Genomic DNA, 15,766 nt, shown 5'->3' with positions numbered 1-15,766 from the left:
GTTGGAGGTGCCTGGGAGCAGGGCAGGCCTGGGACATCCCAGCAAGGAGCTGTTGACCCTGCCCTGCATGGGCACGGTGGACATGAAGTGGGCACAGCAGGCCAGTGGCCTGCCCAGAGGGCAGAGGGGCTGGTGGGCATCACACATCCCGTGGGTGAACAGCTGGGGCCTTCCTCTTGCTTTATCTTCTGTGGGGGCTGAAATTTGCGAAGGAAGTGGGAAGGGAAGGATTGCTGCAGTGACAGCAGCGAGCTTCACTTCTGCCTCTCTCCCACAACAGGAGGAGAGTTTGTATGGCAAACTCTCTGCAAATGTCTCCTTAACTAGAGGATTTGGGTATTGAGAACTGTTTTTTGTAGTTGTCCCTCTCCCTTACACCTGGGCACAGGTAGGAGGTGTGTTTTCAGGGGTGCTACCTGCCCTGCTCCTGTGCAGTGTTGGACAGGTGTCCTCCATGGGAACGCTGAAGTCCTGCCCGTCAGTGCTCACTGCAGGGAAGGGTTGCTGGAATTCCAGAATTGCCATCAGTGCAGCCTTTTTGACACTGTAGTAACCTCATAAATTAACATAATGTTGCACAATCCAGAGTTTGGAATATATTTTTGTTTTTAGCTCATGTGTTCATTCTTTATTTTCTTCTTTTTGTGAAAGCTGCTAAAATTCCATTTTATTCCATAAAGTGCGGTTTTTTTCTTTGAGGGGTGGGGGAGCAGGAAAATATTCACTTTCAAAACATACTGTGTTTGGAATATTTTTGCTTGGTTTTCCACTGTAACATGAGGACTGAGCCCTGGTGTGTTATTTGAAGGTGTATCCTGACTGAGACCAGACACACTGACTGTACATCCATTTTTTTTGTGTAGAAGCCCAAGGTCCTTACGGCTGTGAATGGATCTGTATAGCAGTTGGGGCCCAAACACAGTCCCTGAGATTTATATACTGAAATAAAGATCTGAAGGAATCAGCATTCTAGGCATCTAAGATGACTGTTTCAATATCGCTTGATATTGAGGTTCCCAAATGAATATCAATGCCAGATTTAAATGTACCTCTGTTTTAAAAGCAGCAGGGAAGTATTTATGTATTTCATTTGAGAGTTTGCCTCTGCTGGAGCTGGCTGGATGAAACACTTTGTAAAGGGCCATGCACATGTCTCTGCCAATTTATATCTTTCTAAGCTTTCCTCTCTGCCAGGTGCCTAATGGTCTTTTGTGGAAATTAAGGGAATACTGAGGGTCTTATTTCCAATTGCACATATCGGTTCTTCTGCTTTGACTTCCTTAAAACTGTATCAGCAATGTTTTATTAATTGAGCAAAACTGTTTTCCTTTTAGGACTTTGTTTCTCTAAATTGTTTGAGTTGTCCATGGCTTTGAAGATTTATTTCTCCTTGTATACTTTATTTTTACCATAAAGCATCATCTAGAGACTTTCTTTGTAAATTTTTCCTCTTAGAGCAACTGTATCTTAAGGGCAGTTGTAGCACCTAAACCTTGTTTTCTGGAGTATCCTGAGGGTGCAGGAGGAAAGAGGATTGGGCTCCTGAACAAATAAGATGTCAGTAATAATATATACAGGACAACTGATGCTTCCTGCGTTTGGTTGGTTTGTTGCTTGGGTGTTTTCCCCCCATCCTTCCTGTATAAAGTAAATGCCAAACATTGCTTTTGCTCAAGGACACCTGGTTATGACACAACAGTGGAAGAGGTTGCTCCAGTGTCATCTGTTAGGAGAAGACTCTCCAGGTCCCTTCACCTGAGCTAAGCAATGGATGGGCTCATTTGGCTTTTCTGGTCCCTGCTGCTCTCTGCAGCTGCTGCCCTGGTTATGCATCGCTCACGTGTCCAGCTCTCCCTCGGGCACCCAGGGCTGTCTGGCATCAGTCTCCTGCCAGGGCAGGATTTGGCAGAGATTCATTTTCCCTCTGTGAGAAATAGGGCACTGTGAAGCAGCATTTAGTGCCCACGACTTGGGTGCCTCCTGAGCCCCACTATAACCAGGTGCTTTCCCTTGGGTCTCCCGTGCTGGGAACTGTGTGCCATGGAGCCCTTGGGCACTGGGTGCTGTTGGACCCCGGTGCTGTGTGTGGCACACCAACCTGTGCCACGTGGGTTTGGGGGCTGTGCCTGTGCCGCTTGTCTCAGATCACTCCTGATGATCCCGAGTTGCTCATCCTGGAGCTCCTTCCCAGCATGAGATGGTTTGTCCCATCCAAGCATTTGGCTCTTTGTGGGAGTGCTGTGTGTGTGTGCGGGAGTATTGTGGGTGGAGGGCATTATCCTGCAGAAGAACAGTCAGTTCTAAACCACCTCTGCCAGGCTCCCCCTCAGCATTGCTAAAACAAGGCTGGCGTTTCCATGTGGTGGCTCTGAATAAAGCTGGGAATAAACTTTGTGGACTCTTGGGCCATTGATCAGAGATGCATTTATTACAGAAACCTGTACAGCAGCAAGGAGAAAAGATAACAACAATGATGAAAAACCTACTCTCAAGATCAAATTTAAATTAATTTCTAAATGTCTCCCTCAGGACTTTATTTCCGAAATAGAACGTAAACAACTCTCAGTGTCTCCTCTATTATCAGATACTTACATTAGATCACTGCGTATTTATTAGTGTGACAAACTGTATTTTGCCATCCCCACGGTCTCCTTGGTGGTAAATTCACAGCCAGTCTTGGGACTTTGGTATTTTGGTATGAAAGCTCTTTCTTTGGGTGGAACAGGGTGTGTTGGAGCTGCCTCGCTGACAGCTCGCACGCTGCTGGCATGTTTCTCCTGGGACTGACTCTGCAGCAATTCTGGGAAAGGCTTGGAATTCCATCCCCAGCAGAGCAGCGCTCTGTCTCACAGTGTGTGGCTTGTAAATATGGATATATCTTCTTAAGGAAAGAGCATTTATTGCTCAGAGGAATTGTTAGACACTGCTAGACAGCAATGCATGTGGCTCATGAGCTTTAGGTCAGAAACGTTACTGTCTGCAAACGTGAGCTCTTACATAGTATTACATTATTATTTTTTTTCCATGGAACACGTATCTTATTAATTTAAGGCAATATTTTATGCTGACCTCCTGCTATGCAGTTACTCCCTGAGTTGCTGGGCTCAGGTGTCCCAGAGCTGTAGGTGTATCAGGGTAGGTGCAGTGTGTCTGTACAGAATGACTGGCCTGGGGTGCTCCCACCAGTCTGTTTATTTCTTGTGGAGAAGGCACTGGGAGTCTGTGGGACGTTCTGCTTCACGACGCCAGCACAGCATGGCTGTGAAAAGGCCTGCAGCTGTCACAGCCCACAGGATTAATAAAACGTGGGATATTTCCAAGCCTTCATAAAACCCAGCCTACAGGAAGAACTGTTTGGATCATTGGCTTTAGTGGCTGCCGTCACTGCTGGGTCTCTGTTGACTCATAGGGGCTCTGCAACTAAAAGTTTCCTGAATTTTTAGCTCTGTCCCTGTTGTAGCTTGGACATGTGAAAATTGTCACGATGTGGTAGCAGCCACAGGGACAGGGTGGATGTACAGCTGGAATATACTGGTATATACTGGAATATACTGGTGTACAGCTCTCAACACATCTTGCTTTGATTTGGCTCAGAGAGACAAATTACTAATCAGGCTTTTGTCAGCGATGGACAAGGATTTTCTTTTCCTTTCTGCTAGCCCATGTGCAAGTTCTCTTGCTTCTCTTGCCTGCCAGACAGGCCTCAGCTTGCTGGGCTCCTCAGAGGGTGGCAGAGGTCACTTGCAGCAGACAGATCCAGTGTTCACAGAGTGATGAGCCGTTCACTGCTCGTGGCTCGATGGTCTGTGCCCACCACCCGCCTGGGAGACATGAGTCAGGATGATGCTGCTCCCCTGAGCGTGTTTCCATACCATGTAGAACTAAAAAAATAGTTGTATATATCCCCGTGTTCAACCTGGGGGGAGTTTTTAAAGGTTTCATTTCAAACAAAATCAGAGGGAAACCCGCAAATACACAGGACAAACCACAGTGGTGGTTGTGAGTGTGAATGTTGCCAGAGCTATATTTTATCTATCTGTGTGCAAGAGTGCATATGTTTGATTTACTCTCTTTTTCGGTTTTTCCCGTGCCATTCCAAAATCAGGACACAAAGCAATGGAAAACTTGAGTGTATTAATGTGGTTAATCCCTGCTGTTTGCTTACAATTATAGTTTGTGTGGTGTTGGATTAACTCTTGTTAATGCTCTTAACACACTGGTTATTCAAATATCCAGGAGCCTTTAAGCTTTCAATAAGATGTTGGTAATAGAAGTTAAATTTGAAGCACATGGGGAGTTCACTGGGGTCAGGAGAGTTAAGATTCTGGGCCCCTCTTATTCCAGTCTTAGCAGTTACTTGTAAATCATTATTCAGCAGTAGTTACCACCCTGTGCTAGTGCTTGGCTGGATGTATCCTGTGCATGGGCTATGGAGGGGGATCGGCCCAATGGGATTATGCTCTGGCCCCACTCCTGGTGTGGTGTGTGCCCAGAGACAGCCCAGGCTGAGCCCCCTGAGTGCCAGGCCATAAACAGTGTCTGTGTGCTGCTTACCTGCAGGAAACATGGCAGTTAAAAATGGTTTAACTTCATGTTTTAAGGGTGTATCTGGATCTGTGTTAGACCTGTGTAAGCCTGGTCATATTGCCATCAGATCTATTGTATTATTTTCTACACAAACAATTCTAGAAGTGTAAAAGTCTTGTTGCTCCATCTCAGTGTAATGTAATGTAACCCTTAAGAAAATTACTGGTTATCTAACTCAACTAAAAATGTGTATCTTAAATTAATTGTAGTGTGGGAATGTTATAATTGAAAGCTGAGCTTCATTAGTGCTGAGGGAAGTCTTTCTCTTTTGTTCTGTGACATTTGATTAGCTGAGGAAAGAATAGGCTTGGGACGTATATTAATACTTTGACTGGAGTATCATAGAATCACAGAATGGTTTGGGCTGGAAGGGACCTTAAACCCCATCTCATTCTACCCTCTTGCTATGAGCAGGGATGCCTTCCACTAGCCCAGGTTGCTCCAAGCCTTGTCCAACCTGGCCTTGGACACTTCCAGGCATGGGGCAGCCACAACTTCTCTGGGCAGCCTGTGCCAGGGCCTCACCACCCTCAGAAGGAACAGTTCCTTCCCTATATCCCATCTAACCCTGCCCTCTGGCAATGGGAAGCCATTCCCCCTTGTCCCTCCAGGCCCTTGTCCCAAGTCCCTCTCCAGCTCTCTTGGAGCTCCTTTAGGCAGTGGAAGGAGCTCTAAGCTCTCCCTGTCTGTTTGTGTGCACTGATGTACAACCACATGCACCTTTCCCAGGTCCACTGCTTTACTTGGCTTTCGTTCTTCTGTACATATGGGTTGTTGTGACCAAAGTGCAGGACCTGGCACTTGGTCTTGTTAAACACCATACCATTGGAACTAAGGGACACTAAATTAGCATTTGGAAGTTGTTTGTGCAAATGTAAGTAATAAAACCACCATGTTTAAGTAAAAGTTTGAATTTTGAAGAATCTGCACTTTTCCTTAGGTGTTTTTTCTTAAAATCATGTGTTACTCTAGTTTTCCTCATTGGTTCATCTATATTGGCTTTGAAATGTGGTGAACTAATAATGTGAACAGAATGTGCAGGTTATTTTTTTTGTTGTTGTTTGTCAGCTGCGAGTGGAAAGTTGGTATAAAACACCACAATAACAGTACCCAGCTGATGGAGGGTTTTGTTAGGTTTTTGAAGACAATATAGGAGATCAAAATAATATATAAATAATTCTGTTGAAATAGCCCTGATGGTCAGTCATGTTGATGGACCTGAAAGCAGGTTTTGAATAAGACTGTTAGTGGTCAAACAGAACTTGATAAAAGGTTTTGCTTTTCATTAAATAGCTAGAAAACCAAGTACAGTAAAGGGAGAGGAAAATAGCCTGTATTTTATATTTTTATCTGAATGTAGCTTGAAGGAAGAGATGAAAAGGCTCTGGGGTCCTGCCTGGGTCTGCACCCTAAGAGTCTGTAACTGCAGCAGGGCCAATGCAGTGCTGTGGGATGCCAGGAGACCTTTGGAACTCAGGGTTCCAGGGATCCCTCACCCCATGTGAGGCTCTTGGAGCTGTTTAAGTCAGGCACTTAGACATTTGGTTGTGCCTTGTGTTCAGTCAGTGTGCAGAATCCAACTTGCCAGTTCTCCTCTGGTTCGTTTTGGAGCTCAGTGAGTTTTCACAAAGTGAGTCAAGAATTTTTTCCTTTTAGTTTAAAAAATGAGCCTATTCTTTGCTAAAAATAACCTTCACAAAATAGAACCTGCTTTCTATAATTCATCGGCTTTCTTCCATTTCCCTCTGAATGAAACGAAAAAGAAATTTTCCAGGCTGTTAATTTCGTTTCATTTAGTTCTTTCCCCTTTTTTCCTTTGAATGAAAGGCTCCTTACCCTGTCTAAATATATTTTCCCTTTCTCCTTCTTTTTGAAAAGACTCCTTCCCCATCTGAATATATTTTTGCAACAGGCTTAAAGCTTTTCTTTTGGCTGTTGGGTGTAATTTTGTAGGAAATGGAAACACTGAGGAGAAGAGAGACTACTTGTATGTTGGATTTGAAAAGCTGCTTGTTTTCAGGCTATTACCAGCTCATGTGGTGTCCATGTGTTCACGAGCTGACTGGTTTTTCTTATAAGCCTGACCAATACAGTGGCCAGCATGACATAAATAGACTTCAAGTGGAAACTTGTTATGAAAAGAGATGGTCTTAGTGGGATTTGGAATTCCAGGAAAAGGTCAAAACTGCTTTTAATTGAAGGGGGCAGCACATGCAGGACACATGTCCTGTTATTTTAACATGGATCCCACGTGGTCTGCTGTCTGGAAATTGTGCTTGTTTGGGGAGAGAGGGTTTCTTGTTGGGAAGGGTTTCTATTTGTGGCTCTATGGAGTCAAAATGTGTGCCTGAAGGAAGGGTAGGATGAAACCAGAGCCATGCTCCCCTGGGCTTTGGGGTGTTTGCTGAGCTCGGCCCAGGGAATGTCAGAATTTGGTGCATTTTTGAGGAGCAGCCTGAGCTTAAAGTGGGCAAATAACCCTGAGGAATCCATGCTGACCAGGCTTGTTCCCAGGAAGGGGTATGGGCACAGAGCGACCCGGGGCCTGAGTCATGAGGGCAAGGGAGAATGGTGGGAAAGAAGAGCACTGAGTGCTTGAGAGAGCACCCTAGAGCAGAGGAGGCTCTGGGGATACCTTAGAGCCCCTTCCACTGCCTAAAGGGGCTCCAAGAGAGCTGGAGAGGGACTTGGGACAAGGGCCTGGAGGGACAAGGGGGAATGGCTTCCCATTGCCAGAGGGCAGGGTTAGAGGGGATATGGGGAAGGAACTGTTCCTTCTGAGGGTGGGGAGGCCCTGGCACAGGTTGCCCAGAGAAGCTGTGGCTGCCCCATGCCTGGAAGTGTCCAAGGCCAGGTTGGACAAGGCTTGGAGCAACCTGGTCTAGTGGAAGATGTCCCTGCCCATGGCAGGGGGTTGGAATGAGATGAAGTTTAAGGTCTGTTCCAACCCAAACCATTCTGTGATTCTATGGTATTCCAAACAAAGTGTTAATAGCTTGGTTTTGCTTTCTTGTTCTCTCCTGCCATTGCTCGAGCTGTTGCTCTTTGGCAGATCCTCTGAGGGCATGAGCTGAGGCTGCAGTGTGGACACGGGAGAAGGACCCAGAGCAACCAGCTGGCATGGGGCTGGAGGTGGGGGAAACCAGAAAGGAGGCTGATGAGGTGGGGTTGGGATTAGTGAGTGGGGAGATATCGGTTCATTGGTGAATGGATATGAAAGGATTTAGCATTGAAGAGGACAGGGAAAAGATTAATTTCCGTTACGTTACAAAAAGAATGAGATAATTTAATGAAGGACAGAGTGTGGAGAGAAAGGATGGGAAGAAGGCCAAAGTCTGTGGAAGACATGAAATATAATGTGTCTATTTTTAGACAGAAAAATAAGAGGATGATAAATTATCTTTCTACTTGATTGTTATCTCCAGTCCTTCAAAAACTTCAAATTGTTTCATTTATAGGAGGTGACTGGGGAGGAGTCTGAGGCAGAGGGCTCAGTTACAGAATTGTACCACTCAGGGGTAAAAATGGAAGGACAGGGTGTGGTCATGCCATAGGAGGGACTGTTGGAGGAGGGCACGGCAGTGGGGAGCTGGGCAGATCCACGGAGCATTGGGTGACAGCCCAAGCTGTGGGCAGCCAGGGGAATCACAGCAGCCACAGGGCTCACCAAAACCCAGGCTGGGCAGAGGAGTCTGTGTTGGCAGCCCTGGAGACCTCATTAGCACCTGCTCTATTGGAACTGCCTGCCCGGGGCCTTAATGGGCACCTTTCAGTGATGCTTCTTTCTCCTGTTCCAATTTGTATTTCTGTCATCACCTCTTCAAACCTTCCTGTGTCTGTGGGATCCCAGAAGGAATGAATCTGCACGCGACAGCCTTGTTCAGCACCTCTTCGTGTTATTTCATTGGGCTTTTGCCACCTACTGTTCCTGTGTCAAGGAATGTCTGTTCTGAGCTGTGATGTTCACTTGACCCCTCACTTCTCACCCGGGATGGCATAGTTAACAACCCTTCATGGGATTAACTTGTTTAAATCCGACCCCTTGGAGCTGGGTGTGCAGCTGCAGCCTGTGTTCAGCTCCATGTCTCCATGCTGCTGCCTTCAGGGCAGGACAGGACACAGGGCAGTGTTCCTCAGTCCTAGTGGGGATGGGGCCTGACCCCGCAGCTGCCCCGGGGCCCTCAGCCTCATCCCTCTCTCCAGCATCCCACGGCTCCCCTCAACATCCCTCACCCTGGTTTGCTCTCCTGACTGTGCCACTTTGCCATTTTTATTGTGCATCTTAAAAGGGGAGAAAAGGAGGAAAAGGAGAATGTCCTACAGCTTTTGGTGACTTGCTTCATCTCATTGTACCTGGCTTGGTTCTACAATCATTTCCATAAATCCATTCCCTCTGAGCCTTTGCGTTTGTCGTTAGGTAGTGTGATGGGTCTCACAGGAGTCAGGTGTGGGTTTTCCAGGCCATTGGTGAGACAGTGACCATTCTTCCAGAGCTGAAGTTCTCAATGCACCTGGGGACAGTGCACAGCAGCTCTATGAGGGACATTGGCTGTGGGCTTCCAGGTACTGACTCCTGGGGTTAAAAATAAGAAGAAAATAAAGAGTTTTTAAAAACAAACAAAACCAAACTCCAAAGCACTGTTCTCCCATGAGAACCTATTTGCAGGCTGCTCCTGCTTTTTCACAAATCCAGGAGCTGGTAGAAACTGTAGCAGTGAAATGTGGCAGCAGGAGTGCCACTGGCAGCTTTGATTTAAATCATCACTTAATGGCTGACTCCTGCTCACACTGAAAACTCACTGGTCTGCCTTCAAATGTAGCTGTTGTGCGTTTGTTTCATGTAGCTTTGAGATTGGAATTTTCTTGGGAGCTCTGGGTATTACATATGAATTTATGTTTTCACCAGTGGGAGGTGGGGATGGGTACAGTGATGCTCTGTTTATAGTCTCTGTTGTGCAAGGATCTCGTGCTTGGGGGACCTTCTTACTCTCTGTAACTTCCTGAAACAAGGTTGGAACCAGGTGGGGATCTGGCTCTTCTCCCGAGTAACAAGTGACAGGACAAGAGGAAACAGCCTGAAGTTGCACCAGGGGAGGTTTAGGTTGGATACTGGGGAAAACTCCATCACCAAAAGGCTTGTCTGGCCCTGGCACGGCTGCTCAGCACAGTGGTGGAGTCCCCTTCCCTGGAGTAATTTAAAAACTGTGTGGATGTGGCACCCGAGGATGTGGATTTGTGGTGGGTTGGCAGTGCTGGGGGAACGGTTGGACTCCATGATCTTGGAGGTCTCATCAAACCCAAATGATTCTGAGGTTCCCTGCAGATGACAAGTAAATAGTGATGCCCATCTTAGATTGGGCAGTGGAGGCAGAACAAGCAAATGTGTCCCTGGTTTTCCTCTCTGAATAACTACTGTTAATGCTGGGTTATTCTTAAAACTCAAGAGATCCCCAGGACATCTTGTGATTGTCACAAATAAAGGGGAGTGAGGAATGCATGGATTGTTTGTTTCTTAAGATCGAATTGCCTGTTGCTGAGTGAGGCCCCACTCTGGCTGGACATCAGTGCCCACTGCTGTCAGAGCTGTGCCAGAGCCCCATGCTGGGCTTTACTGGAATGTATCATAGTCCCCAAGGTCTTGGTTTTTTGATGGTGTGAATCTGGCCCTTTGGTTTAGATCATAAACAAATCATATACAAAGCACGTTCTCAGGTCATATCTGTTTTGTAGAATGATTAAAAGAAAACAACCATCACTAAGTCCTGTGCCCCCTTTGTAACTTCAGCCTGAAGTCATCTTGAAATTGCTGCAGCTCCTGGTTTGCTTGGTTTCTCTTTGGCTGTTATAAGAGCAACAGCCCTTACTGTTCCTCAGTGGGTTGTCTCACTATGTTCAGGACGAGAGGGAGAAGAGTTAAGGTGGTACACAAGTGGTTCCTGGTGGGCATTTCTCACAGGTCAGTTTTACTGTCTGCCTGGCAGACTCAGGGTTCATCTGTGCTGGCAATGAGCTGTGCTGGCCCAGGGGAAGGGCACAGGGGGGAGAAGAGGATGTTTTGTTCTCTCTGTGTATTAATTTAAGCTGTCCCTGAGCTTGGGCTAAGGTTCAAGCTCTGCACCCAGAGCGAGGGCTTCCATAGGGAATATGGAGAATGTTCATCACTGGGAAAAATAATTGTTCCTAAGGAGAGGAAATTTCACCTTGACCAAAAATGTCTCAATTCCGGAATTGTCAAAGGGTGAATAACAAAAGGGAGGTAATGGATAGCATGGGACAAACGTGGTGCATTTTCCCCTCAGCTTTCACAAACTCTTGCAGACTCTTGAGGCTCACAGGATGTTTCAGCCTTACAAATCATTACAGTACCTGTGGGCAAACCTTCATGCAACAAGCAGTCAGGATAAAGTAGTAAATTCAAAGTTGTATCCAACTACGTGAAAATAGCACATTTGATGGGAGAATAGAGCATAACAGAGGTTTCATGCCTGTATGTTTGCCTCTGGACAGGTGGTGTTGGAGCTGTTTGTAAGGGATGATGTTGAGGCATCTCTCTGGCTTTCAGTTTGATGTGTTCTGCTCTCACAGATACTGCATGGTCCTGCCACTGCTGTGACAGGAATGTCTCTTGTGAGTTTTTATTCCCCACTAGGATGCAAAAATTATCCAGAAGTCTTGTTGTTGAAGATAAAGCTCAACAAATCAATTCTCTCCCTCTGTGATCGTGTCTAGGCTGGGCTCTAATGCTGAAAAGGCAGAACTTTGCGCTTACTGTGGTTTTGCTGCTTTGGTTTTCATAACTTCTGTAGCAATCTGGAAATGCTTCTTCCAGTCTGTCCTTGGCAGGAGCTCTAATAGACTTGAGCATCCTGCAGAAGCACCGTCGTCCCTCTGACCCAATTTATTAGAAGTAAATCCGGGTCACTTGAAGCTCAGGTTGGCTGGGTGTGGACAGGTTGGTGAAGTTTCCGATCCCCAGGTGATGAATGTGCCCATGTAACAGGAGATATTTCAACACAAATCAAGTCTGCTGATTTAATTGCCTGATAAACCCGTGTGGGTACAAATGCTGTGCAGTCATATACAAAATGCACCTTCTTGGTGAGAATCAGAGGAGACTTGGAAACGAAAGGCATTGTCCATTGGCATCGTGGAGGAGCATCCTCGTGTTTGTACTTTTTGCATTGATTGTGAAAAAAAACATCCCAGTATCAGGATGTTATTATGAAAATACATTACTCTTATTCCTAATTAATTTTTGTCTTCTGTTTTTTCAGCCAGAAAATTTACAGAAGAATTGGCTTCGGGAATTTTATCAGGTAAGGTAAAGCTTATTTTCATGGAGTTTTGTGAATTGGCATAATTTGTAGTGTCAGGATCTTTTGCTTTGTGGAGTGTAATTGCTAACTAAGGTAAAAGCAACCCTGAAAAATGTCTCTTTCTGGATTTCTAAATAATCATTATAAAAATTCAGCATATAAGCACTGTTTGTTCTCATTGTCAATACTCTGCCTTAAAAAAAGGATTGATGTTTTAAAAAATTCACTTTAGTTTGGCATTGGTCTTTCAAGTCTCCCGAGCAAAAGATATATTTGAGTAATTAAAAAAAAAATATATGTTGTGAAGTCTAGTTTACCCTAATATTGAAATATGAGAATTACTGGCATTGGTTTGTAATAGATCAGTCCTGTGTCTGCTCTTTCTTGAAAATTTTCTTGTTTGGGCAATGTGACACTGAACCCATGTTATAGAATGTTCTGTAATCTTTGGGCGTCAGGTTTATTTTAAAAGTAAAACAAGGTCCTCTTACACATCATGTTGATGTAGTAGAGACTTGTTTAAGTAGCAAACTTCATACAGAAACATGGAAATAAACAACAGGAAATGAGCACTGGTGGGGCTCGAAGGTGTCATCCCTGGGAAAAGCAGCACAAGCGCTGGGTCACTCCAAGAGCTGGTGCCACAGCTACCACAACTGAGAGTCTGAGAGTCACAGACTCACAGAATGGTTTGAGTTGGAAAGGACCTTAAAGCCTGTCTTGTTCCACCTTCTGCCATGGACAGGGGCACCTTCCACTAGACCATGTTGCTCCAAGCCCTGTCCAACCTGGCCACTGAAAGGAACCATGTGGTACTGAAGGGCCATAAGATTTCTTTATTCAGTCCAATTTCTCCTATAGAAAAATGGTTAAAGCAACAAAATCGTGTTTTTCAAGTTTTAAAGTGAAACTATGTGCAGCAAAGATCATTAGCAGTATCTTATCTTTTGCTTTTAGTAACTGATCACATCCTGTACTTCTTTACAATCTCTGGTTACTGGTGCAACCTGGGACCTTTATTGTATTGTGTAAAATACTGCAGTTTGCTTTTTCTGGCCAATGGAAAGGATTTGCAAATATCTGAGGTGCATTAATCAGTCCTGCATTCTTCAGTATCTGCCAAGTTCCGATTCATCTGTTTATTTTTCTTCTTCCATCTTGGTTAATTACTGCTGTATGTACATGGTGCTTGCACTGCACAGGCATCTCAGCCAGCTTTGATTCCAGCCCTCCACGACTTCAGGAAAAACTCTTCCTGAAGAGAAATACAAATAAACAGAACTCTCTTTATTTCATTTTCTATTTTTTTCAGATGGTTGCATATTTTTCAGCATCACGATATATATCTTATATACATACATTATATACTTATATACATATATTATATACATATATTATATACTTATATACATATATTACATTATATATCTTTATTGAGGAGAATCCTTCTCTGTTCACTTGTTTACTGAAGTAGGATGAGTGCTATGGAAATGCTTCTGAGTAGTTTGTGGAAAACAGGAAGAGGAGGGGAATAGAATGAGCTGCTGCTGTCTTAGGGCAGGGACCACTGACATGTGACTGGATGTGGTCTGTCTTTGGTCCAATGAACATTGTGTGTAGAGAATTCCAAACAGGAAGAAGGTGATCCATTAACTCTCCATGGGGCCAGTCGAGGGCAGGGTCTGGTGGAGGGAAAGTGTCACTGAGGCAGATCCGAGCCTGTCCCTCAGCTGCGGGGGCTCTGCAACGTCCCCTCTCCCTCTCCGTGCCTCTGCCCTCTGTCCCTGCAGTCTGAAAGCTGTGCTTTAAAAAGAGAGGAAGAGTAGCCAGGACAAGGCTGACAGTGCTGTGTGTAGTCAGTGCCAGCTGTGCCCTGTGGGCCTTATCCTACTTCCCCTCTGGGTCCCTGCACAGGGTGACTGCTCACACCACGCTCTCCAGCACAGTAGGAAGTGGAACAAAACTTGATAAAAAGCTCCTTAGGGAAGAGATGAACATGGCTGTACCAAAAGTCACTTAGCACCATCCCAACCCAGGCTGCAGAGCTACCCAGTGAACGTACAGCTTCAGGGGGGATCGTTGCATTTAATTCCACACGCGCTCTGCACAAACCCTGCAAACTGAGGTTCAACATCATCACTGGAAAATGACTCTTAGTGTTTCTTTGTAAACTTGAAACCAGATAAACCGCAGACCACAGTTTTTTCCATTCTTCTGAGGAATTTAATTTGCATATGTAGTTGTGTCAGGGCAGTTTGCATAACTTCAGAGGATGAGCTCCTTGTGTAAGTAGTCAAAATGTTCTCCACGGTAAAGGAAGCACCACTACCACTCTTAGTTTAAAACGTTTCTAGAAATTAAACCTGTAATGTCTTTCAGTTGATGTCAGAGAGTGTACCAGTTACAGAGCATTTTGGGAGCTTGTTTTTAAGTTCCAGTAAATTAAAATAAGGGATTTTAATTGCTGTGATGGGTGTATACAAGTCACGTATTATCACTGATTTACTTGCCATATGCGTTTCTGAGGACATGGCAGCATATGGAGGGCTAAAATAACGTTAAAATGTCACATACTAAATTTTTTAAACTTCTGCCATTGATCTACAAATATCCTACATTATTAACATGAAAAATATGGAAGATCTCATGCTGTTCCATTAAACAGTTTGTCAAGAAATACAAACAGGAAAAAAAATTACTTCAAAGACCCTTTCAGAGCTGGTTTTATCAGCAGCTCCCCGCCCAGAGAGCCACGAGCTGTCTGGTCACTGCCGTTGACAGCACAGTTGGATGTAGCTGAGAGGTGTTGTCCTGTCTGATCTGGTTGCCTTGGATTCATCCATCTGCAGTCCTATAGAAGTGGAGCCTGCATTTGGGTGACAGGTGACTGAGTAGTTTAAAATTGATTTAAGGGGTAATTTTCTACCAGTTCACTACTAGTTGCTACTTTTCCCCCAAGGAAGAGTAAAACTGAATGAAACAGGAGTTCAGCTGGACTCAGTCCCAGATATTTCATAGAATCATAGAATGTTAAGAGTTGGAAAGGACCTTAAAGATTATCTAGTCCCAACTCCCCCTGCCATGGCCAGGGACACCTCCCATTAGACTGGGCTGCTCAACGCCTTATCCAACCTGGCCTTGAACAATGCCAGGGTTGGGCCATCTGCAACCCATGCTAGTGGGGCCTTTCCCAACTAAGTCAGGGACTGCTGGAGTAGCTGGTGGCCGTGAGGCACTGCTGACCACTGGATCCAAGGAGGAAAGATGGGCTGGACCTCAGACTTGCCTGTTTCCCAATGCTACATTTATAGCAGAGCTTTTCCTCCTTGCTGCTCTGCTTTTTCCATTTGATCCCAAGGGTCAGTATGTGGTATTTGCCTTGGGGCTCTGTAACCCTTTTCCTTATGGGACAAGCCCTAGGTTTTGTATTCTCATTACATGTATATAAAGGAAGACACTTAGGGGCAGCAGCTTAAAGGAGGAGAACAAACGCCAAGCAGCTGTTCTGCTAAACATCACCTAAATATTAGGCAGAGGTGAGCAGAGAAGGCACTTTGCCTGCCAAGAGTGTCCTTGCTTCGGGTGTTTTCTCCTGTGACTGGTGGCCTGCAAGAGGTGTCAGACTTGGGTCTGAAATAGTTTAATTTGGACTCTAGCCCTCTTTCCAGTAAAAATTGTCTTACCCCAAGAACCTGTCTCAGAAACAAAGAGGGAAGGGGCTGTTGGGAAAGAGTGGAAAATCCCTGAGAACAGTGGGTTGGAGCATTTTATGTGTGATGGGGAAGAGTTAGGTGCTTATCAAGAAATGGGATGATTTGATGAACTAGCTGCTGTGCAAATGAGAATATTCACAGAATGTGCAC

General features: G+C 45.1%; 1 protein-coding gene across 3 annotated transcripts in view; it reads left to right on the top strand.

The window, feature by feature from the left end:
* The window catches only part of INPP5A (inositol polyphosphate-5-phosphatase A), a 187,903-nt gene that overhangs the window by 34,456 nt on the left and 137,681 nt on the right, over positions 1 to 15,766 (top strand). For all 3 annotated transcript variants that reach the window (XM_064663456.1, XM_064663455.1, XM_064663454.1), the window contains exon 2: positions 11,862 to 11,903. In XM_064663456.1, the coding sequence (XP_064519526.1) occupies positions 11,862 to 11,903 (42 nt within the window). The remainder of the gene's footprint in view (positions 1 to 11,861; positions 11,904 to 15,766) is intronic.

Source organism: Pseudopipra pipra, chromosome 8 (assembly GCF_036250125.1).
Source record: "Pseudopipra pipra isolate bDixPip1 chromosome 8, bDixPip1.hap1, whole genome shotgun sequence".
Classification (NCBI taxonomy): domain Eukaryota; kingdom Metazoa; phylum Chordata; class Aves; order Passeriformes; family Pipridae; genus Pseudopipra; species Pseudopipra pipra.
This window is presented reverse-complemented; position numbering and strand designations above follow the sequence as displayed.